Consider the following 24,632-nt stretch of genomic DNA (forward strand, 5'->3'; position numbering starts at 1 on the left):
TTGGTGGTGGTGGGGTCAGCGGGATGGGGGCCCGGAGAGGAGAGTTTGGGGTGTCTTGGGACCGTGGGGGGGATGGCAATGGCGTGGGTCAGTCCTCCAGTTAGACCTCTCCTTCCAAAGGGGAAACCGAGGCACAGAGCAGCAGCAGCCTCGTCCCCATTTTGGGATAATTTTGGGATAGTCAGATTCAGACTAGATAGAGGGAAGCAATTTCTGACGCTGAGGGTGGTGAAGCACTGGGACAGGTTGCCCAGAGAGGTGGTGGATGCCCCATCCCTGGAAACTTTCCAGGTCAGGCTGGACGGGGCTCTGAGCAACCTGATCCAGTTGAAGATGTCCCTGCCCAGGGCAGGGGGGTTGGACTAGATGACCTTTAGAGGTCCCTTCCAACCCAAACTGTTTATGATTCTGTGATTCTGTAAGAAAAACATCAAACACTTCTGTGAAAATTTTCACACCATCTTTGTCTAACTCACCGACCCAAACAGACTCCATGGATAAAATGGGAGTTCCTGTTTTTATCTCTGTAGGTTTAGCTTTTCTTCACAGATTTATCTCTAAGGTGATGCCCCAGCCTGACCTGAATTTATAATGTTGGAAGGATATTACCAAATACAGTGCTTCTAGTTTAGTCTCTCCTTCGTTACACTCATCGACCAAAACCAGCTGCTCCATCTTTATCTCCTCATTTGTACAGCATCACTCACTGTAGTTGGTGCCATCAGAAAGTTCAGGTAACTGGAAGAGGAATTTGCAGATCTTTTGATAGGACCCCCCCAGAAAAAAAACCCACGTATTTGCACTAGACTCATTTCTTAGGAGCAATAACTCAGCATGAGTTAAAAACCCACCCCTACTGCGTAGCATTATCATTTACGCAATGTTATATGCTAGTACCGTACTGTAAGCAAAGTAAATTCTCCAGACAAGATGTTTTTTCCCTAAGAAACCTGCAATGCAGAAGCCTGTCTCCACATCGGTTACACTACGCATGAAATCGTCCTGCGGTGCCTTGCTAAACTGTAGTAGTTCCTGCATCTAAAACATTTTCACGGATGTGTTACACCTCAATTGCAGATCCCCATTTTATTCTGGTGCCAGGAAGCCAAACTGAAGGACGGGAAGAAGAGGAGTTCTCAAACCACGGTACGTGCTTGAAGTTATTTTGCTTGCCATTCTTTTACCTCTCAGTCACAGATCAGAAGAGAAAGATGTATTTTTTAAGCTGCAATTTTAACATGATAAACTATGGACAATATCTCTAGTGAAAGCATTATTTGGGAAAGCTTTTCCACAACTACATTTATCGGCATAAATGAGGGCTTTTGGTATAACGCTACGCGAACGCTCTAGAGAAAGCATCCGAAAGTTTCAAAAGTCGTATGCCGGCTGGTCGTCAGTGATACCTAGTGAGAATGCCAGCTGGTACTGAGGGTTAAACCTTTCAGTGGCGTGGAGGTTCAACCCCTTGCTCTGCTAAGCGGATTCACAGGAAAGCACACCGTGCTCAGAAGTCTTACCAGAAAAAACATCTATTCAAAATGCTATTTTAGAGCAGCTACCCAGTGGCTTTGGGATTATTACGATGAGGTACCGTAGATTCATGCCTCAGGCACTCTATCCTACCAATCTAAGTGTCCAAGAAGGACCTTTCCTTACCCTCTGGGGAAATGGTGTGGCTTGAAGTGCTATTAAGTATCTTCTAGCAATTGGCTTCAGTGTAGTATTGCAGCCCTAAAAGAGAGTCTTCTTTACGTTATGCTCTCAGCACCGAACGAATAAGCAGTTGCTTCACAGGACTTGTTTATAAAACATTAGATTGAAATGTCAAAGGTAACCCTGGAGGGCAGGAGGCTCCCAGGATGGCACAGCCGGGATATACCAGTTTCTGCAGCTCTCAGTGTACACTTGGATATCTACAGCTCAAATTAGCTGGTATTTATTTAGAATAACGTCAGTTAAAGGGCCCCTCAGCGAGAGTCAGCTATGACACTTACACCCTACGCTTCTGATTCCTCAGTGAAATGCCTCAATTGCTCTTTCATCCTGTCCTTTTATTCTGGGTTGTTAAACCTTGCTATCCTTTCAGTCAACTGGCTTGAAAGGAGTTATTATTCCAGAATGTTTTTATGGCTTGGGGAGATTTTAAATGAAGAGCATTTTACTGCCATCATGGCTAGTGTGGCTGAAGTTGTTCTGTTCATATTTAAATATATTAGGCTTTCATTACTGTTGAAAAAAATCTTTGCAAAGAAACCGTGAGTTTAGGTGCTATAAATCAACAAACCCCCTAAATATCAGTGCAAAAGTTTCAGAGCAAAAAGCACACAGGTGTTCTCAGAGGTCTTGTAGGAACAGCTGTCACCTGGTTGCTGCACTCCATTGCATGACTTTGTTTTTTTAATCTTGTGATTAGTGTCAACATCTGTGGATTCAAGAGAAATGTTGGAAGTCATTCAAAATCATGAGGCATTACTGGATGATCTTCAAAGTGATATTCATCAAGCAGTCAGCAACTTAGGTGACTTACAGAGAATATTTGAAAACAACGGTACAAGCATGGTGTTAGAAGTGAACCAGAGCAATTCAGGTGAGAGGTCCGACGCAGAATTATCAGCCTGCCAATAGGCCCTGTAAAACCACGCAGATCAGAAAGAAAAGCTGAAAACAAAAATACCCTGATATTCCTTGGTCTGCTGGTTTCTAAAGAGAGCAAAAATGGATGCAATTCCAACACAAATGAATGAACCAAATTCAAAAGTAACTTGAAATAGGAAATGAGATGAAAGGCAGATTCCTTTGTGCTTCTCTGGAATTTCAGAACATGCCTTAAGCACAGAATGAAGAGGTTGCTTATACTTAAAATTTGTTAGCTTACTATTCTGCTTCTATGGCTTCTTCTCTTCTATGGGCTTGCAGAATTTAGGTTTGGTTTTTGTTCTTTTTTCATACTCATGCTATATACTCTGATGTGTGGAATATCGGACTGGTGTATGTAAAAAAAAAAAAGTAACATTCAACCCTTCTCTGGACCATTATTCCTGATGTATACAGGAGCGGGGAAAAAAAGAGCTACCAAATTTGACCTACTACTGTGAGCCACTGGCTCGCAGAAACATTTTCTAATGATACAGACTATTGTCCTCAGCGAACTTCAAGGCACTCAAGTTTGAACATTAAAGTTAGAAATCAAGCCTTAGTATAATTCACACCTAGTACAGATACTTCACATATTTTTCAAGTTATTTAGTCCTGGCCTGGAATATTCAGCTGTTAAGATGCTGTATAACTTTGTGAAGTAGAAGGTGCATTGTAGAAAGCATCAGAAAAAGAACAATATTATGAGACAGTCAAATAAGCAAGAGCCCAGCAGCTAAGAACTGTTGTGAAAATGGGCAGTTACAGCCACTTACAAAACTGCTTGTCCAGGGGTTTCAAAATGCAGTATTTTTATGACTTAAATGGGGCAGTCAATACATATCTAAGTTATTGTCTGCAGACTCAAAGGCACAATGTGCTTCACAGTAACCTTGATTTAAAGTTAGGCTATTTTTGCAATTGTCAATTTATCATGTGGTCAGACTTTGGGGAGTAAGATGGCAGTTACTATAGAAAAATACATACTTGAGTTACCCTGGCCAGATTAAGATGTGTTCCAAAAGCAGAATTTAAATTTAATTAAATTATTTTTTTTTAACTGTGTTAACAGATCTACAGGAAAGGCTTCTGCAGCAAGTTTTGTTTCCTCATGTGGAGAATTTTCTAAGGAAACATTTTAACCCAATGTGGGCAAGCTTCAACAGAAGCTTACAGAACCTCTCGAACATGGTAAGAAACCTGTCCCGTGATGTGGAAGCCAACAAGAAAAGCATAGAAAGATTCCAAGAGAGCACCGTGCCCAAGAAGGAATTCCAGGAGCTGGGAACTAAGTTTGAATCAAAAGTCCAAGAAAACGTGGTGAAAGTTGATCAGGTGAAAAGAGATATAGAGAAGCAATTGCAAATGCAGCAGGCTAGTATTCACTATAATCTCACCGTGATCAAGGCAGATACTGACACAAAGCTCAAGAAGTTTCATAAGATACAGCAGTCCCATTTCTTAGCCTTGAACAACAGCATAGCAAACATGAAACAAGAGCAAAACAATCTTGAAAATAAATTTGAGACCTTGAAAAAAAATTTAACAGAGCTCTCCTCACATCATGGTCCCAAAGATGAAAATACCCAGTTAACCATCAGACAAATAAACGACATTCTGGCAGGGCATGCAAAGCAGCTTAAAGAACTTTACATGGAGTCCGATGTGGCCTTTCAGAATATTGCAGTTTTAGAGAGGTGGTTTAAGGAGTTAAAAAAAAATATCTCGAAGTATAGGCCAGAAGATCTTACAATAACTTTAATGGAGAAATCACTTATTATGGAAGAAAACAAAGCAGCAATGGAAAGGCAGATATCAGAGCTCAACTACACTCTCTCAAATCTTCGGGAAAACTATTCAGATCTGTTGAGGTACATGGAGGAATGTAATTGCCAGAGAATATCTTCTGACACTGATGTACTGGAGGAAGATTTAAAGAATATCACTTATTCTCTTGAAGGCACCCAATCAAACTTAAAGGATATGAAGCACTTAGAGTCAGTTTTCAGAGATCTCTTGAGGAATGAAATTGAAGAGCTCTCCTCAGCTTTTCCATCTATCCATCAGTCCCTTAATCTCCGCCAAGAAGAAAATAGACAGCTTCAGTCACAAGTTATGGCTTTTTCAGAAGACATAGGCTTCTTGAAGAAGAAAGATGAAGAAATTCATCGACACATCAAGTACCTCAACAGTTCTTTTGGCTCTCTTTTGGAAGATGCCATGCGGCATGAAGCAGCACTGGAGGCTTTACTGGGAGAAGAATTTATGGAAGTGTTGTTTGAAGAAGATCCTAGTATCCTAATATCATCAGTATTTCAGCTGCAAGAATCTTTCAGACATATCTCAGATAAGCTCCAAGAACAAAATGTGACTTTAGAATCTCTTATAAAGAGATTTCATGTCTTGGAGAGAGGTCAACAGAGTAATCATGATGCTCGTACATCTCCTAAGCATCCCAAAGAAGAAACACAAACATCCTCTACTCTAGATGACGTTAGTAGTCAACGCAGCATAGTAGAACATATGGAACCTAACTACGAGGCTGCCAAAGATGACTCCTTGGATAGCTCAGCTTACAATGATATCATGACTCTGAAGAATGATATCAAACACCTGAGCCTGGCAATCAAGAGGCATGAATCCAGAAGTAACACGAATCTCTGCTGCAATCATACAATAGCAAATGTAATTGAGCCACTCAACATTTCTGTGGAAATTCTCTCAGCAGATTTAGTAACCATCAAGCGGAAGCTGGAGGAACATCTGCTAATTTTTAAAAAGCTATTTGGAAGCAACGAAGAATTAGTTGCCTCAAATATAAGTCTGGATGTCACAAAGATTCAGTCAGTGCTGACCAGAAAAGTGAGAAGGCAACAGAAAGGTCAAGACAAGCAAAGAGACAAGAAAAAGCCTGAGAAGCACAGAGAAAATATGCAAATGATAAGTGGAAGAAATACGGTGCAGACAGAACTTTTGGAAAAAGGTGGGTTCTTTTCTTTTACTTGCTCATGTGCAGGTCTAGCTTCTTTCTGGGCCCTGCTTTAAGTTCCACACACACAGCATATTAGTTGTGAGACCTGTCAGATCTTGTGGGATGCCAGAGGGAGAAATTCTGACGTTACTTACATCCTCCCCCTCCATCAAAATAAGCAGTTTGAGTGAGAATCAAGTTGATACACTGCTGCGCTTCGCTTGAGGCCAATAAAATTACACCCATTATAGCTGCTGGGAAATTGGCCTTAAACTAATTCAACTTCAGATGTTTAGAACACAAATTTTGTTTGTCGATGCTCGTGTTAATGTAGTAGCAGTTTCCTCTTCTGAAGCTGATGGGGAGTGCTAGGCTTCCTGATCTTGCTTCTTTTTCCTCTGTTTGAGTCTGGAAGGAGTGTACTCAAAGCACCAAACCCTTCCTAACATGGACAGATAGTTAAATGAACTGCTCTAACTCACACAAGTGGAACAGGGAGGGCTGACCAGAGAGCACACGCTCTCTCTCATGGCTAAGCTTCAGAGACAAGTTTTCAGCTTATTCTTCACTGTGACTGGCCAGTTCCCTTTCCCTGTAAACATGTGGCCATAAGCACCTGGTAATTACAACCACCACAGCTTCAGCACCAGCTTTTATGATTGTAGCCCTTGTTATGGACATATAACATAGAGCAAAAATCAGCCCCTTTAGGCATCTGTGCTGCAAAACTGTAGTTAAGACTGAATAAGCAGAGAATGTATTTCAAACTAATTTATTTTTAGGACAGCAAAAAAGTGCTTTTTTTTTTTCCCCCCGGGTGGTCTCAGCCTTATGCTTTTCCAAGACTAGCGGCTCAGATATTTCCAGGGAACCATTTGATCTAATCCCAGGCACATACCCATTTCAAGCATTTAGCTCTACAAAGGAGCATACAGAAATCAGGCCTGACAGGGCTTCACCCTACCTCCCACCCTGATGATCCTGGGGGGAGAAGAGTGCTCACTGCTGAAGTCCTGTTCCTCTTTCTTTTTCAGACTCATTGGTGGCATTCCACGTGGGATTCTCGGAAGGAAAGGATAAAGAAAAAACTCTGAGGTTTAATGAAACTTATCTCAATTATGGAAACAGCTATTTCCCTGAACACGGCTACTTTAAAGCACCGCATAAAGGCGTCTACCTGTTTGTCATCTCTGTGGAGTTTAGTTCAGGACCAGCATTAGGACAACTCTCCTTTAGCCGTGGGTACAAAAAAACTCTCTCAAGTAGTCAGAGGAAAACACCAAATGGAAACACCATGACTACTTTTGCTATGGCAGAAATGGAGAAGGGGGAGAAAGTATGCTTTGAATTGCTGCAGGGCTCTGTAGTGAAACGGAGTCCACCTGGGACAACAATGGGTGGATTCTTAATATTCAAAACTTGAATAGTGACATTTTGTTGATATCTTTCCATAGATGCAATGGATCAATTCACTATTGCTTCATCTGTGATGTATTCAATCCTACTGCATGTGTTTAAACATAGCACTACCCTAGATTTGTCTTCATGCTTCTTTTCTGGAAGTGTTTGGCTTTTGATTAGTTGCTTATGAGCAGCAATGGTGTTTTCTTTCAAGCGGTGAGCTAATGGTTTGGAGTCTAAATGTATCAGCACACACATTCCCAAACTCTTCCACTGTGAGAATTGCACCTCATTAGAAAAAATGTTTTGTGGGACTTTCTTCACTTAGAACACAAAATTTCTCCTTTCCCATGGCAAATACCCCCACCACTGGCAAGGAAAAGATTTTAGGAAGGACTGTATACATCAACTCTCATATTTTGTGAATAGTAGCTTAAAACCAAGAAGCCAGGACAATTTTACCTTTTAGTTCTCTGTAGACCACAGGCAGCCACAGACTGTCTTGGAAACTTCCGCAACCCACTCCAGTTCAACGTTTCGGTCTGTGCACAACATGAACACGAGAAGAGATCGATCAAACCCAGTAAGATGCACCCTACGCGAGTATTCCTAAGCAAGGGTCTTAGAAATGGCCCGGTCTTTTTGCTTCTGGGCCTGTGTTGTATTTCAACTACTGCAAAAATTTAATAGTAACACACCATTGTTAACATAAATTACATCTACATTTAGACATTAGGAAAATGTCAACAATATTCAAAAAATATTGGTGAAAAAGCAGTTTATTTCTAAAGATAATCCTGAAGAATATAGTGAATTCAGCCCAGAGTTCAGCATTTAGTAAACAGTTTAAAACCAAGCAAGCAAGCAAATAAAACTAACAGCGAAAAGGCAAGCTCATTGGTCTGCTGTCATTGTTGGACATAAAATAAATTTATAATTAGAGTAAACCAAAAAGTAGAAATTCTGAACCTTTTTTGAATTTCCAAAATCTCAAGATGACCATGTCTGGTCACGTCCTAAACTTTTCTTCTGTCAAATAAAAATATCCCAAAGGCTTTCATTTCAAAGAAGTTCAATTATTGTAGTATTTTTCCTTGTCTATCCTAATGCCTTACAAAACAGTATTAAAACAATTACATTTGCCAAAAGTGAAATGCAGTTAGAAATTCCCAATATTTAGGATGAAAGAGGTAAATTCTTATGATGTATTTTATGCCCTTTTAAGGTAGCATTTTCTAACAAATCTATCCTGCTGTTAAGGGGTTTTCTCCCCACCTACTTGTATTCTAAGCAACACTAAACTAAAAAATTATTAAAAAACACATCGGTACCAATACACATTGCACTTAAGACAACAGTTTGACAAGCAGACAGTATGTACCTTTTGAAATAAAGCTACAAAGCAGTTTCAGCTACTGGCTTGCTGAGAAGATTGTTGGATTTTTTGGGATGGAGAATAACAAAGCAAGCAACTGAAAATGATCTCCCATCTACTCCTAGCCAATGCTGATTTTCACAGGAGATTAACGGGCCAAGCCTCCCCATTTATCTAGCACGGAGCCACATCTTGCACTGCTCTGCGGCAGGCAGTACAAAGCGCCCGCAAGCTCAGTGTCATTTTCTGTCCCACAGACTGCTCAAATACCTGAGGGAAGGAAGAGGAGAAAAATTTGAAGAGGTGCAATGTCAAACGGGAAGAAAAGCATCAAATTGTAAGATTGGGTTCTTTCGGTACAAAGCTGCTGTCCTGTAGCGACCCAGACGTTTTTACCAGTGGCCCTCCAGTTACGGGCTTTTGTGGTGGCAGCGTTCTGCAGGGCCAAGCCAAGCGTGCTGCCCAGGTCAGGGTAGCTCAAGGAACACCCCATCTTCGGTGCACACCAATTCCGCAGCTACCAGCTAAGTTCCACAATTAAATACAGACAGGGGATATATATATTTAAAAACACTGCTTGTTTTTAAAGCTTTGACAGAAAGCTTCAACTGGAACAAAAACCATACAGCTGCTTGGAAACAGACATGGCAGGCAGTAGATAGGATAGCAGCTCATCCAGACAGGACTGTTAAAGGTTTGGCATCCTTGTGCTTACCAGAGTTTACTTTTGTTGAAGAATAAACCAGGCAAGTTCACAGATCATCCAGAGTGAACACAATGTTAATATAAAGATGTTTTCGTATTTGTATTCTTCAAATATGTGCTTGTTAGCCACCTGTATATACAAAGACGACATGCTTGACTGGAACACACTCATTTTTAGACTATGAAGCAAAAAACTAACAAGAGATAATGGATTAAAACATTCTATTGGCTGCATAAGCCAGGACGTCTGACTTGCTTCTCAGATGACAAGAGAAAAGATGATTAAGCTACTGGGTTGTGGTGTGGATTTTTTTTTAAATGAATACATTAGCTTTTTAATAAACTTGCATCTAAACCACCTCTCAAATACAACCAAACTATTTGACTGCTGGTATAAATTTCGCTAACCACCCCACCCCCCAAACACTTGTTTTGTTGCTTATGTTTTTTTGGGGTGTTGGTTTGTTGGTTATTTCGTAAGATTAACACAGCCCCATCACCATGACCTGCATTTTTAGGCAACAGACTACTAAAGGAAACCATTTTAATGAAGAGACAGCAGTCTCCAGATTAGGACCTAAAGGGAAGAAAAATTTGGCACAAAAATGGCAAGAGGACAAGCATGATTAATTGACAATTTTAAAAAAATAGCTATTGGTTGGCTCAGTGGATTAAGAATAGGGGACTTTCAAACATGAAAAACAGACTGAAGCTGACCGTAGGCATTCGGAAAAGAGAGTTGTCTGCAAGAGTAGACAAGTTGCTTCAGTTTATCTCATAGCAGACCACCTAGACCAGCATGCCTGATGGGAGTTTCAGCCAAGCACCAATAGGCACAGAAACAGCTATGCTCAACTCCAAGGTATAGATATATACATCTCGTCAACCTGAGCCTCATATTTAAAAAAAAAAAAAGCTTCCAACTTCTCTCAGTACTTCCCAGAAGTCTGGTAACTGCCAGAAAATGTTGCCGATAGCTCAGTTTTCTGGATTTCCAGATCAAACCACTAAGCTTTATAAAATTATAAAAAAGCTGTGCATCTTAATGCCTTTGCATAATTATTTTGTTACTGAAACTTTTCTGCTTTATGAATGTCGGTATCTTATAGTGCTTTACATTTTAAAATTAAAGTCTCCTAATGGTTTTTTTCTTTTCCATTACTAAGAAGATCTCCTTACTTTACTCAAAATGCAAGTACCCATTGTATATCAAGTTTTACATTCTATAGATCCATCAGTGCCTGAATTCTGCAACCAGATTCATCTGAACCCATTTCAGATATCCACATCAAGCCAGTCTCTGAAGTCCATGGTGGTCACCCCTCATGAACCAGATTCACAAGGTGGTCAACCCACAGCAGTGGTCCTCTCAAGACTCAGATTCACAGCTGGTATTGACATTAACATCACTTTGGGGAGAGGTGAAGATAAAGCTGCAGAAGGGATTAATGATATTAATGGAATTAAATCTGATCCTTTACGAAATTAGTGATACTTCTGCAATTTATTTAAAAGCTTGTGATTCAATTCACCAACTACTCAGTATGCTTTTTGGCTTGCACACAAAATATACACGGGGGTTTTTTAGACACGTCACTGGATATGGCCGTTTCAGTTCTTAAATACTGATGCAAGCTCATCAGTAACACATTTTTATGTAGAGGTCAAAAATAATCATAGATAAACATTTTGATATTTATTATTAGCAGGCAGTAGAATTTATTTTCATTTATCAAAACCCCCCAACTTTTTCAAATGGATCTTCGTATCTTTAGGATATAGCACCATCCGGTGGTCATTTCAAGAAGCAACATTAGGGGAAAAAAAATTAAGTGCTTGTCAAAACAACGACTGGCACAAAAAGTTTCAGTTACCCAAGGTATTTTCATTATGTCCTCCTGTAACACTAATGTAAGAATCCCAGTTTTCAGTCCAACCACGATCAGTGTAATCAGTGAAGATATTCCACAAACTACACAATAGCCACAACCATAAGAAAAAGTTTACTTTGCCAAGATACTAATCATAAGGAGACCAAATCTTTGTGCAGTATAATTTCCTGGTATTACGTATTGAGGGAAAAAAAAGGTTTAAAACTACATACAGTCTAGTCTTCCACTGTACTTTCCAGAACTCTAATGCAAAAATTTAACACTTGATTTTCCAGGAAAGAAAAAGTGTTATAATATAACAGTTTATATGATGCTCAGATACCAAAACTTTCTAGCTACTGTAAAAAAACTGTCTTTACAGCTAAGATTATTCCTGATCAAAGGCAGAAAGAGAATAGAATTGATCTTACTTCTTCCTGCTTGCAAACTAGAAGTGAACTCTACGGAGAGCAGTAGCTGATACACTTCTGCAATGAGGAAATAAATTCTGAGATTTTTATAGAATTGTGTACTCACAGATGAGATATCCCCTTGATGGTCTTCACTTGCTTGAATCATAAAAAACAGACTGAACTTAGCAGGCTATAGAGAAGCACCTGCATCATTTTGTAACCAACAGCACAAAAATATGTTAGCTCAAATCTCTTAATTTGGATATCACTATACAAAAAGAGTGCTGTACACAGAGGGAACAAAAACCAATTACAGAATCCCCCATCCCTTTTTTTTTATTTTCTCTCTCTCTTTTTACTTGAAGAGCTTGAGGCAAATTTATATGGATAAAACCAACATGTAGTGAACTTGCATATGCTCAAATGAAAGAAGTGACTCAATTTTGACTTGCTTCTGGCTTTGCTATAAGACAGGGATAAAAATCAAGAGAAGGAAACATTGGTTTTACTGTTGCACCCAAATTTAGTCCCAAGGAACACAGAGCCTGAACTTACAGAGCACCAAATAATTCTGAACACCATTGAACAACAGAAGTGATCATTAACAACTTATTCAAAGACTGTGGGGAGAAAAGAAAACAAACGAGGTATTAAAAAGTAGGGAATTATTTAGTTACAGTATTATGATTTCCAAGTCATTACATTTTTAAGGCAAAATCTTATAGTAACAAAACACATAACTAATGTGTACTAAAATAAGGTTATTTACTTAAAAATGATACATTGGACATAATCTGTGTACAGAACAAGCAATTCATGGTAAACTCAATAAGGCACCTTCTAAAGCAGATGCTGTACAAAATACATTAGTGTGTTACATTTTTAAAGGAGTATTCTACACTTCTGGCATATAACACACACAAGAGTGTGACCATTTGTCTTGTTCCACTCTTCTTTCATATTTTATTTACATCTTCTCTAGGTTAACTACAATGTTATTTATTTTTCTTGTATACAATATAGTACATTTCATTTTGGGCATGGCATGTCAGAGCACAAATGTCACTACCTGACGTGGGCTTCTATAATTGCATTCAAAGGTAAAATACTACAAAGCAACAATTACATGAGATTTGTTCAAAAGTTGGAAGTAATGTGCACTCCACTTCTGCTATACCAACCAAGGCTAATACACCGTGGCTGCATAAAGCACTGTATCGTGCAACATTGCCAGCCATTTTTAGACATCACCCCTATTTGGAATAAAGATTGTGGGCGCAGGATAAAGACTTTTGACTTCAGAGGCACTGTCAGAAGAATGAGGAAGTGCTAAATCATTCTAATATTTGACAGAAGATGAGCGCGTAACCTCCCTTTAAAAATATCTGCAATAGCCAAAGAATGCTTTTTAACTTAGTACCTTTGCTTTTCAAACATTTTAGACCCTTAAAATACAGTCTGAAGGTAGAGTACATGAAATGTATCCAACTGATTTGTTTTATAAACACATTCAAATGGTCATGTAGATCAAGATCTAAAATTTGATTCTAGACTACTACGGAGGTAACAAAATATTAATTTTACATTTTATTCAATACCTCAAAATAGGCTAATTAAGAAAATAATTGGGGAAAAGTGATGGATATTGGGAGAACCATCAGTTTCTTGAGTAAAACTCAGGAAAAATTACACATTGAGTAAAACTTGGAATAAACTCAAAATGTAAGCCTACATTTTTCTGTAGGAGTATCACGTTTCTTGTGGAATTTACAAGTTAACCAGGAACACGGAAACTTTCCTTTCAGTTGCTGTAACAGTAAGAATTATATAAGCGACTCAAATTATTTTCCAACTTAACTGAAATCACACGGAGCACGTCATATAAATAAAAAAAAAATCCCTCCGTATGTGAGTGTTTAAGAACTTCCAAGGCACAGTCTTGATACTCCCCAAGATATTTTCCACAGTTCTGATTTTTATATTTAAAAAAAAGAATTAAAAACACATTTGCCAGTTTTGGGGGCTATTTTTTTTTTGGATTGTCAGATTGTCTTAAAATTTTGAGCAACAAAATGAGATTAATCACACTCTAACAGAAGAATCCTACTACCTTCCCTGACCTTAAAGGCTTCTGAACCTTACAGTTTTGCATAAAGCAACAACTTAGCTTTAGAATCTGCACTAAGTGTGCTTAATTATGTAAAAATTAATGGGCTAGCTTTGAGCAAAGTTTTTTTTTCCAAGTGATTGCTAAAATATCTGTATAGACATACTTAGGCTCCAAACAGTGAATGACTGCATGGAATGTAGATATGTGCTCAAGTGCTTTATGCAATCAGGTCCTTTAGGGGTAACATTTTTTGGAATATCAGGGAATCAAGGAATGCTAAAGACCTAGCAGCTCCTGTTCAGGACAATGACAACTGCATATCCATGATATGTTTGAGTATGAACCTAGTAACTGAAGTGCTGAAAAATTAAGGTTAAGCTTAAGGGGAAAAGATTTTTTCTCTCTCAAAGATCATCTTTGCAGCAGTCAGCTCACTTCTGAGTGAGTTAAAGTGAATGTGTATATCCATTCAGGTCGTAAGATGTCTACCAAAGATCACCATCCTATTGCCTTGCAAATGCCTAAACAATGGAGGAGAAAATAAGTGAATAATTAAAAACTATCGAAATTCACACTTCCAGCAATGGCTTCCTGAAGACTTGGGAAAAATGAATTTAAAAATTCACAAAAGAAGTTTACAGCTAATAATACTGTGGCAACTTCTAAAAGAAATAAAATATATTCTAAATAGGAATGGGTTAATTTAAATAGCCCTCCATGCTCTGAAATTTTAAGCTAGCAGGGTACTTACATAAACATTTTTCCTTCGTATTGATAAAAATCCAAGGGAAGGAAAAAAAGCTTATCCCTTAATTTTTTTGGCTCATACCAAATATTTTCCAACTACCTGTGCAAAAATTATGCGCGAAGACATGATTAACAATTTCAAACTCATCATATATTTCTTGGCAATGGACGGATAAATGTTCTTTTAAAAAGCCCTTTTTCATGAGGATTGTGGCACAGTATCATATATCTCTTGCTGTTTTCAAATAAGTTAAAATCATAGTTGACACACCTATGAACTTTTCAGCCAGAATACATATTAATACTTAAAGGCATTACTGAACAAAAGTAATGACTTTATTTAAAAAAAAAAAAGTCCCTCGAAATAGCTAGTTTTCTATAAAATATGTAGAACTGTTAAATAAAGTCTGTACATCACAATAGAAAATAAAAATACTGCGATCTTTTGCCTGACCATTTACATTATGTGAACTACAGAATTAGAACAAAAAAATAACGTTAGAAGGTTGTAACTGTTCACAAATCACACTAGTTCTGCATTACATTGTTTTCTATCAGTTGTATTTGCAAGGGAAATTTAAAGACATATCAAAACAATCTCCATGTACATATTTTAAGACAACAAATAATCTGGCATAAATCAATCTGAAGTTTTAACATTTTTTTCATCAATTTTAATATTATTCCTAACTTTTTTCTTCAAATCTCGACTATGGCATGTGTGTGTGCGCGCATGTATCTAATTGTACACACGTACCTAGGACTAGGTGGGTTTTTTTTACTGAAGCACAAAACACACTGTATAAATAACTTCCCTTTTTAAAGTTATCTAGAACAAGATTTACAGTACAAAGTTATAGGCACTTAAATTATCAAATAGGTTCAATGGTTCCAATACTGTGTGTTCATTCTTCTGATGACTGACCCATTTGAAGCTTCAACTTGCGTTATGGTACTATTTTCTAACTTCAAAGTAGAAGTGCCAAAGGAGTTATAAATCAGTAATTCTGCCTTACAGTAACCTCATGGAGGGGTTCTGGTTTTTTAACCAACTTGTCTGGATCAGTGAAGAAAAGGAGGGAACTACAGTTTCCTGTGCACGCCAAATAGTTGGCACAATAGGATCAAATTTTGCAATTATGTTACCTTACTTTATCTTCATGAAATATCTTTCAATGACATTCCTCCCAAATGTGCCTAACTAGAACTTAAAACACCCACTGATTTACCTTGTCTCAAATCTTGAATTTTGTAACTGTCCACTAAGTGGCCCACAGACGTGGCCTCCTGCATTTACATCAGGGCAACCCAGCTCAAAATATTCTGCACGTTGTAGATCTTATCTTCAAGAGTTCACATACTCGGTTCTCCTGGTCTTGACCTTTACTGGATTCTCTGATCTTCTGAGTGCCCGGCCTGCGCTTCCTGCCTTCCCTCTTTTGTGTCTGTAAATTAGACTTGTTTCAAGCCTTTCAAAACTCATCTTCTGCCTAGTTTTGTCAAATGATGAAAAAGCGTGCTCCTACAGCTGACCGATTCCCTCCTGCATGGAAAGAAGTTCAGAGCATGACAGACACCTACCAGTGAGTCTCAATAAAGTAGAAAGGCAAAATACATCATCAATGGTCTTTCTATTCAGATGTAAAGTATTCTACAGCAAAAATGCTGGTTGCATGTGGCATTGTGAAAAATATGCCAAATTTCATAGTCATCCAATTATGGAGCCCACTAGACTGTAAGTGAGATGACCAAGGCAGTCTATACTTCTAAGAGAGATTGTTTCAAGCTCTCTACAGACTCAGGTAGGCATTCCTTAATTTATTAATGGTTCACATTTTTGCAGTTCTCCTTGTGACCAAGACAAGAATAGAAATAACATTAAAACTGAAATTCTGGAAGATAACTTAATGGCAAGGAGTAAATTCTGTAGCAAATCTGATTGAGGAGCCACAAAACGCATGGAGCCCTGACCATAAAACTTTGTTCATTTAAATGGTTTCTTAGCTATTCCAAATGACAGCAAAATAATCCTGGCACACACATAAAGGCATAAGGAATTGTTAAACTGAGTAGTATCACAAACAGGTTCATAACATACAGGCTGTTTCACAAAAACTTGGTATGGATTGACTAGGTTTTATCAGGTAGAAGGCAAAAAAAAGCTTATATTCTCCATCTCTGTTGAATCCATATAGCTTGTTAGGCTTTCACAGAAAGCACTGTAATCTGAACATTCAATTCAGTACCCAGAGTTTTACTGGAGACTCACTAAGTATGACTGAAGTCTCAATGCAGCTCAAACAAAAACAAAACGTGTATTTTATCAAGGCTGTCCATATACGTAGCATGTAGTATATAGAGGCTCTCAGTATCACAGTCTATGAAGTACTGAAAGGTTTGATTAGCAGCCTGTAGAAGTGTGCTGAGAAAATATACTGAATCTCAGTTATTTCCTCTTTCCACATAGGTCTCACCCATGTTTGAGTGAAAAGATCTAGGAGTCCAGCTTTGCTCTCCAATGTCAATTTACTATGTCAAATCTTTACATCTTGTGATTCCACCATCTTGGCAAGTGTCTTCTTGATCCTCAAGGCAGTGAGCCTTGAGGCAGGATTATGAGCCCAGCATTCAGACATTAATTTCAATATTGCTCTTAAACACTGTAAAATAAAAAACAAAGGAACAGTATTGTAACAACTGACAGACCTGATAGGTGTATAATTTTGGTTTGCTGTCAAGCCCAAATTATAGAACTCTTAAGTCCAAATGTGCAACTTACATATTCTGCAAAATTGCTGATAGAGAACTATTATAAACAGATCAACTAAAAAAAACCCCACAAAAACAAAAAAAACCCAAACCAAACAACCACATCCCGATCCTTCTTTTTCCTCCCCTTCACTGCCTAGTATTACAGTAGCTGGAACTAACTGAAGTGTTTCTTTAGTTTCCAAGATGCATTACCAGAACTTATCATTACAACTCAAGAACAGCAGTACAAAACCAGTAGCAATAAGCAGAAAAATTTCCATATATATAGCAGAAAAACTGTAGAGAACTTTTTCACTGAAAATGAAGATGTGACAAAAGTTCTTTCAGCAGTCAAAAAATACTATGGAAAAACTGGGAATTCCTAAAAGAAATCAAGGATTTGGGGAAGAATGGATATGGCATATCTAGCTTGCTATGTGAAATAGTTACGTCTTATTTACTGTGTTCAAGCTGTGGCCCTTTAAAAACACATTTAAATTTAATATTTTAGTTACATTCCAGGGCAAGCCATGATGTACCAGTAAAAGAGGAAAAAAAAGAAGAAAAAAAAAGAAGAAATCTACAAACACAAAGAAATCGCTTCACATTCCATGAAATACCTTATGTGACAAACCAATATGCTATATACATTAAGACTAATAAAACCAATTAAAAACTCATTTAAATTTTAGCTCCAATCAAAACTCTGAAAAATATTCCACTATCTAAAAAGATCTCAAAGTAGTATTCATACACTTGGATGCTGCTTAAGGGTATCTTCCCCTTAGATCACTGAAAAGATACATAAAAAATATGGTATTTTGAGTTGATTTCAAACATATCTTTCTCCTACTGTTGCTGTGAAGTTTTCAAAATATCAGAATGTCTGAATGTAGTCCCTATTTTACAATGTTTTAGTATTTATTAAACTAAAATACCCTTCCATATTAACAAACAAACTGAACTAATTTTTCGTTTCAGCATACTCACTTCATCACTATTCCATCTATTTGATACTACTGGGCGTAAGCGTTTGACACACACCACTTCTCTCATGTCCTCATAGGATGGATCATTTGGCACCATGTCATAATATGGCAACTGATACTCCTCAACAATACCTGTAGATAATTGTGAAAGATCAAGAACCATTTAAAAAAAAAATATCTATATATCTACTCTGAGATTTCCTTAGCCAGGAGCAAAAGGTAACTCAATTTTGTGCCAAGGCAAACCCACCACACTGTTATACTGTGATAAAAATCCGAGAATTTCACTATAACAATCAGACATTTACCAGAAAAGCTCCAATATTATGAACATTAAGTTTAATAGCTACAATAATTCCTTGCAGTCCCTTTGACTTTGATACCCAACATAGAATTTGACATCATCTAATCCACCACATGCTACAAAGAAACAGGGAGAAAGCGTAAGATAGAAGAAAAGAATACAAATAAAGATCTATAAGGTCACAAAAGAAGAGTGAAAGAAAAGGAAGGACGAGTCACAAAAATATGCGTAAGGAGAAAATTGAATGACACCAGAAATGCAAGAAAGTATAACAAAAGAATAATATCTTATCAATTACATTTTAAAAGTTTTATTAACAGAACAGGGGTGAAATACATCTGCATCCCACTATTTCTCCCAGATCAGGCAACTCTGCTTTTTGAGCAAGGAAAAAAAGCCTCAGATGCTTAATTGTAACAATCAAAAAGATTTAGTTCAGTGATTTTCAAGCTGTACTCTGGACAGACTGTTATTACTGCTTTTAAAGAATGCAAGCCTGTTGATATAGCAGGCTTGTTACATTATTTCCTGGAGAAGTATTGGTAAAGTGAGACAAGAGCCTGGTAGATTTTATACAGAATATTTAGAAGTTTACCTCCCGTGACGCAGCGCCGGGCCATTTCCCAGATGATCAGCCCAAAACTGTAGATGTCAGCCATGATGTACGGTTGGAAATGGTTTTTATTCAGGCTTTCATCTAGGACCTCTGGAGCCATGTAACGTTTTGTTCCCACTCTAGTATTCAAGGGAACGTCAACTTCATTTGTGTCACTATATGAAAATATTAGGAAGTTAGTGAATTGTGGGATATTACAAGACATGGTATGAAATCCTGTATGATGCAATCACGACACTGCAAAGCTCCCATTTACAAATTAAATTCTTTCTTTTCTTTCCCTCTCAATACTACACTTACAATACATTGTACCACCCTGAAAAAGGTTATCTAGAAAAATGGTTGTATGTATGGAAGCTGACAGTTTACTGCATCTTTTGCAAGACATTGAAAACACATATGAAAAAACTGAATTAAAAACCACTATAAAGATGAGTATATTTGGCAACAACTCAGAAAATTATTTGCAAAGGCTTATGCTTTCTTTCAGGCTGTATTGTAGCAAAAGACAACTCTCTGGCTCCATTGAACTTAAAAAAATTAAAGAGAAAGTATTCAATAATACTATTATAGTAGTACTTTCTCAATTAAGTTTCAACTCCGTTAACACTGTTCAAATTTTCTATGAGATAATTTATAGTGAAACTACATGATAGCAATTACTATGAAAGGTCAGTTTTGAATAACGAATGAATTAGTCTCCTCTTCCTTTCCTCTACAAAACTATTTTTATTTTCCACAGGAAGAGTCTTTTCTTTGTTCTCTTAACAACCTATTTTCATCTTGATGCAATCAAAGGAAGAAGAGCATTTTACTCTCAAAACTGAAAAAAAATGAAAGCATGCAATCAAATGACTCCAACTTCCTTTTAAATTGGACATCTGGCACATTAAAGAAAAAAAAATTATATAGAAGTTTTCCCATTACAGAGGATTTGTTCATCTACCTGTTAAACTTGACTGCAAGACCCAAGTCAGCAATGCAGCAGGTTCCATTTTTCTTTATCAAGATGTTTTTACTCTTCAGGTCCCTGTGTGCTATAGCAGGCTTGCCTTGTGTCCCATAAATTTCTGTGTGTAGGTGGCACAGACCACATGCAGCAGAATACGCCAGTTTGAGGAGAGCCCTGTTGTCTAGCGTAGCGCATTTCAGAAAATCATACAATGATCCATTTTCATGATAATCTGTAATCAAGTACAGCTGTGTCCAGGAGCCAGTGCCTTTAATATCTGCAGCTATGAAACCTATGAAATATATAAACAAAGTTACAATTTATTTGTACATGATTTTTTTATGCAACAGATTTAGTAAGAATTCCTAAAGCTATATTGTCTTGGACTGTATCAGAAGATACCTGTTCCCCTTATGAAAACTAATAATGTAAAAGCTCAGATTTCAACTATACATGAGGTTACCATTCCAGTCCTCCAGCAAAGAGATTGCAGACACGTTTCCAACCAAGAGCAGCAAGACTCTACCCTTTTAATAACATTTTATTAGCATACATTAAGGGACACCCATCTGGTTATTCCATAGAAGCCACCATATACCCCTCAAGCCACCCACTAAGAACTCCTCCTCCTTCACCCTCACACAAGCCCTCCAGTAGCCAATGTACTGCTTCCTTACCAAGGATGTTTTCATGACGCATTAAAACAGTTTGGTAAATCTCTGTTTCTCGGAACCAACTGGCTTCTTCTGTGGTGAAAAACACTTTCACTGCGACTTTTTCACCCCTCCATTTGCCCATCCATACTTCACCATATCGTCCTTTTCCAACTTGCCTCACCATCTGAATTTGTTTGGCAATAGTGCGCTGAACCTAGGGAAGAAAAAAAAAATTAAAAAAAAAAAAAAATGAGGGGAAGGTGGGGGAGGGAAACCCAGGAATTAACCAAAAGCACCTGGACAACCTGCTTCTCAAGCTTGCATTGCTTAGAATTTTGATCCCATTGTAAAATTTGCTCTATATTATTTTCCACTATTCCCATTTCAAACTCATTATTGCTGCCTCCAAGGAAGAATTGTATAACAAACCCCAAAAGATTAAATCAGCTCAACTTCTTACTTAATTCAGATGCATTCTCTTGCATTCTATGTGTTTCTATTTTATAAATAGTCATCTGTCTCACTGGCTAATTTTTATGCAAGTATTATATAGGATGGTGAATCAAAAATTATGAACAACTATCAGCCAATAAAAAGCAAATCTATTTTATCTGACAGTGGACACTAAGAAAAAAAATCTTTGAGTTCACTCAATTTGATACTTGTATTACCTATTCATTGCATTTTTATCTTAATGTCTGTAGGCTCTAATTTTTCTTTAGATTTTGCTGATGCCAACAGATTTCCTAACATATAATCTAATTTTGCACTTCATTTTAGTTAATTATGTGAAGATGGGCTTTCGTACATGTTTAGTTTGTACTGTATCTTTCACAGTAATTGCATATAAAATAATTAACATACTATATGGATAAACTGCTTTGCTCTAGGCATTAGGTACAAATCAAACTTTGTATTTGATGGAGAGAAGTTCAGTGAAGAAAAATCTTAGTTTATGATTTACCAACAACGGTAGTCCTGATCCACTCCCAGAACTCTGTGACTGGTCAATAAGGTCTTTTAATGACTCCCCAGCTGGAATAAATGCTTCATCTTGTTCCAGGTCACGATTATAACAGTGCCTCTTTGCCATTGACTTACAGTAATGCCTGCAAATGTAACAGAAGAAGTTAAGCTGAACTCCAAAACACTCTTCAAAATATGTAGTAAATTGAGCTAGGGAAAAAAGCTATTTAAATGTACACGTTTTTGTAAAAGAAAAAAAAAAATCCGATTTTACTGTACTATTTTTTTCAGAAATGTAACTTACACTGTTTTTTAATATTCAGAAGTTGTCGTAACGCATGTAGAGGCACGTCAGTTTATTATGAGTCAGGTGGAAAACCAGCATTTTTAATACTCCGCTCACAGCCAGTGTTACTAGTATAACACCGCTGGTTTTCGTTTAAACTAACAGACTGAACTTTGAACCATGGCAGATGGGGCTGACACATGCATATTTCTGCTGAAACTGCTAGAACAATGATGATCTCCAGCACAGGGCTGGAGCTGACAGAAGCAGGCATAGTCTCTTAAACGGTACATGCATGAATTGCCAGAGCTCAGCTGGTCAATTATTTAGTTTTGAAACACAGCAGAAAAAGGAAAAGTTATAAAACACACCCTTGTCGTTTTAGGTTTGCAAAAGCACTTTACAAAGGTAAATCTCAGAAGTAGATGGAATTTAACTATCAAAAGTGACTGAAGATCCAAAAACATAAAAAGCGTTAAGATATTCCTGTTTACTGGATGCTATAGCATCGAAGTCATATGTAGCTTAGAAAACTGTAAACACTGTAGCCAGAGGAAAGGATCAAATTCAATTAAATTCTATGCTGTGAACATTTCGTTTTATCTAGCAATGCAAACTGCTATCCACAGAAATGTGAAATTAAATTACAACAGTTTCACTTCCAATCTATTTTTGTCAGAAATACATAAGATTAACTGAGTACATTTACAAAATAACTGTTCTGTTTACACTCATTTGAGAAATTAAAAACCTTGCCAATAAAGAAAGCACTTTGCTTACTTGTAACAAAAGCAGCTAAATAAGATGATCATGACAATTATGCAGACTGCCATAGAAATCAACACTGCCATCCAACGAATGCTGCCATCAAAAAGTCCATCTATTTTAAGAAAAAAAAAAAGGAAAGTTTCCAAAGTCTATTAAACATCTACCGTCAACAGTTTATTTAGGTATGATATTTTCATATACTGTGCATATGAATGTGCACAAACTGAAACACAGGAGGTTTTGTCTGAACATCAGGAAATACTTCTTGACTGTGAGGGCGATCAAGCACTGGCACAGGTTGCCCCAGGAGGCTGTGGAGTCTCCCTCCTTGGAGATATCCAAAAGCTGTCTGGACATGGTCCTGTGTAACTGGCTCTAGGTGGTCCTGCTTAAGCAGGGGTGTTGGACCAGATGACCTCCAGAGGTCCTGTCCAACCGTCAACCAGTTTGTGATTCTATGACAGTATGTGGAGCCACTTGCAAAACTTCAGAAAGGAGCAAGACAGCTGAGGCATATAAAATATCAGTTCATATGAAATTACATAAAATTCATAGTGTTTTAGTATCAAAGTAAGTATTTACACCAGAAAAGCAGAGATAATTTCATTTGGATGACAACAACAACAAAAAAAAGGATTTAACTTGAGATTTTGGAGTTGTAGGTTTTGGTTGACTCTTGTTAGTTTGTTCTTCGAAATAGAAATGAAGAGTTTATAGCAGTAAGATTCTGAGAAGATATTAAGCAACAATCAAACCAGTACGACTTGTCTAGCAATGAATAAGTGCATGAAAATATAAACTATTTTCACTGGGAACAACAGAAAGAAGAAAATGAATTTACAGTAGATAACAGTTAACAATGTCAGAATACTTTTTTTAAGAAACAGTCATCATGGCAAAAGCACAAGAGGGATTAAGAAAACCATTTTAAAAAGAAAAAAGAACAGGCTGTGAAAACAGAATAAAAACAGATCAAAAGATCACATGCAGATCAAAACATGAGTAAGAGAATAAAAATACCATGAGTGACTGATGGAGGAAAAGATTAACTTGGAAGTGGCAGAAAAGGAAAACTGGAAATAGAGTATGAAGTGTAGTACAGAGCTTCATATCAAAATTACTTAGTAAGGAAAAAACAGATCCGTCCAATACTGTAATTACATGTTCTCCTTATTTTTACCTGTTGATCAGGAAGAACAGCATCCACATAGCATTTATTAGTAGCAGTGTGAACATCTAGGAGCTGTTTACCTGTACTGTCAAGCGGTGGTAAAGTTGGTTGTAAATCCTGATTGCAGAAATCAGTCCGACAGCACTCAATTGTTCGACGTAACTGTGCTTTAGGTGAGTCCTGTTGAAGGAGAATTGAACAAACACTCAGATTTTGAAGTGATCAGCTAGGACGGAGACAGGCGATGCTACTGATACAACACTGCACAGACGAAAGTTTAAGCTATTTTATTTAAAAAAAACAGTTCAACCTCACCATTTAATGTATGAAACAACTTCACAGTGGCAGACAAGCATCTTCTAATATCTTTGGATGCATACGTTCTATGTTCGCTTTTTTTTTTCATGGAGCTTTTTCACTTGGTACACAGAAACAGATGGTCCTTACTTAAGTTGCTTTTTCATACATTGCAAAATTTTTAAGCTTGGTCAAAAGCAGTTAATCGTATGTTAAATAAATACTGCTCTTAAGTCAACAGTGCTTCCAAAAAGCAGTGCTACTGACAGCTACATTATATAGAAACTCAAGTCCTAGAGATTTAAAATTGAGTGTCCAAAACAGTGATAGCATCTTGACACGGGGAGGGGGGGAGGCAACCCAGCTGGTGATTACCTCTGAAAGCTTTGTTTAATGTAAGCAATGTGACAAAAGAAAAAGCAAAATCCACTCCTCCAAGGCAATACTCATTGCCCAGCTAGCGCTATATCCCTGTCTTCTAAACAAATCCTTGCTTTATTGTGTTTTCAGTTCCAACTTTTGTAACAGGTAAAGAAGTTCTAAAGGCAGCAGTCTGCTTAATTATACCTGTTTAAATCAAAAGCGAGTTCTATTCATGCAATTAACGATACATAACTCTTCTAGAAAGGGGAAAAAAGTTAAACAT

General features: G+C 37.4%; 2 protein-coding genes across 2 annotated transcripts in view; one reads left to right on the plus strand and one right to left on the minus strand.

Moving 5' to 3' along the window:
* The window catches only part of MMRN2 (multimerin 2), a 27,214-nt gene extending 18,778 nt beyond the window's left edge, over nt 1-8,436 (plus strand). The window contains exons 4-7 of the mRNA XM_009334626.1: nt 1,078-1,146; nt 2,417-2,590; nt 3,710-5,620; nt 6,643-8,436. Of these exons, the coding sequence (XP_009332901.1) occupies nt 1,078-1,146; nt 2,417-2,590; nt 3,710-5,620; nt 6,643-7,031 (2,543 nt within the window). The 3' untranslated portion in view covers nt 7,032-8,436. The remainder of the gene's footprint in view (nt 1-1,077; nt 1,147-2,416; nt 2,591-3,709; nt 5,621-6,642) is intronic.
* Nucleotides 8,437-12,027: 3,591 nt separating this feature from the next.
* The window catches only part of BMPR1A (bone morphogenetic protein receptor, type IA), a 46,368-nt gene continuing 33,763 nt past the window's right edge, over nt 12,028-24,632 (minus strand). Inside the window, exons 5-12 of the mRNA XM_009334627.1 lie at nt 23,770-23,869; nt 22,531-22,630; nt 21,463-21,607; nt 20,520-20,712; nt 19,837-20,134; nt 18,870-19,045; nt 17,972-18,102; nt 12,028-16,890 (exon numbers count right to left, since the gene is read on the minus strand). Of these exons, the coding sequence (XP_009332902.1) occupies nt 16,765-16,890; nt 17,972-18,102; nt 18,870-19,045; nt 19,837-20,134; nt 20,520-20,712; nt 21,463-21,607; nt 22,531-22,630; nt 23,770-23,869 (1,269 nt within the window). The 3' untranslated portion in view covers nt 12,028-16,764. The remainder of the gene's footprint in view (nt 16,891-17,971; nt 18,103-18,869; nt 19,046-19,836; nt 20,135-20,519; nt 20,713-21,462; nt 21,608-22,530; nt 22,631-23,769; nt 23,870-24,632) is intronic.

This window comes from Pygoscelis adeliae, unplaced genomic scaffold, assembly GCF_000699105.1.
Source record: "Pygoscelis adeliae isolate BGI_AS28 unplaced genomic scaffold, ASM69910v1 Scaffold361, whole genome shotgun sequence".
In the NCBI taxonomy this organism is placed as follows: Eukaryota; Metazoa; Chordata; class Aves; order Sphenisciformes; family Spheniscidae; genus Pygoscelis; species Pygoscelis adeliae.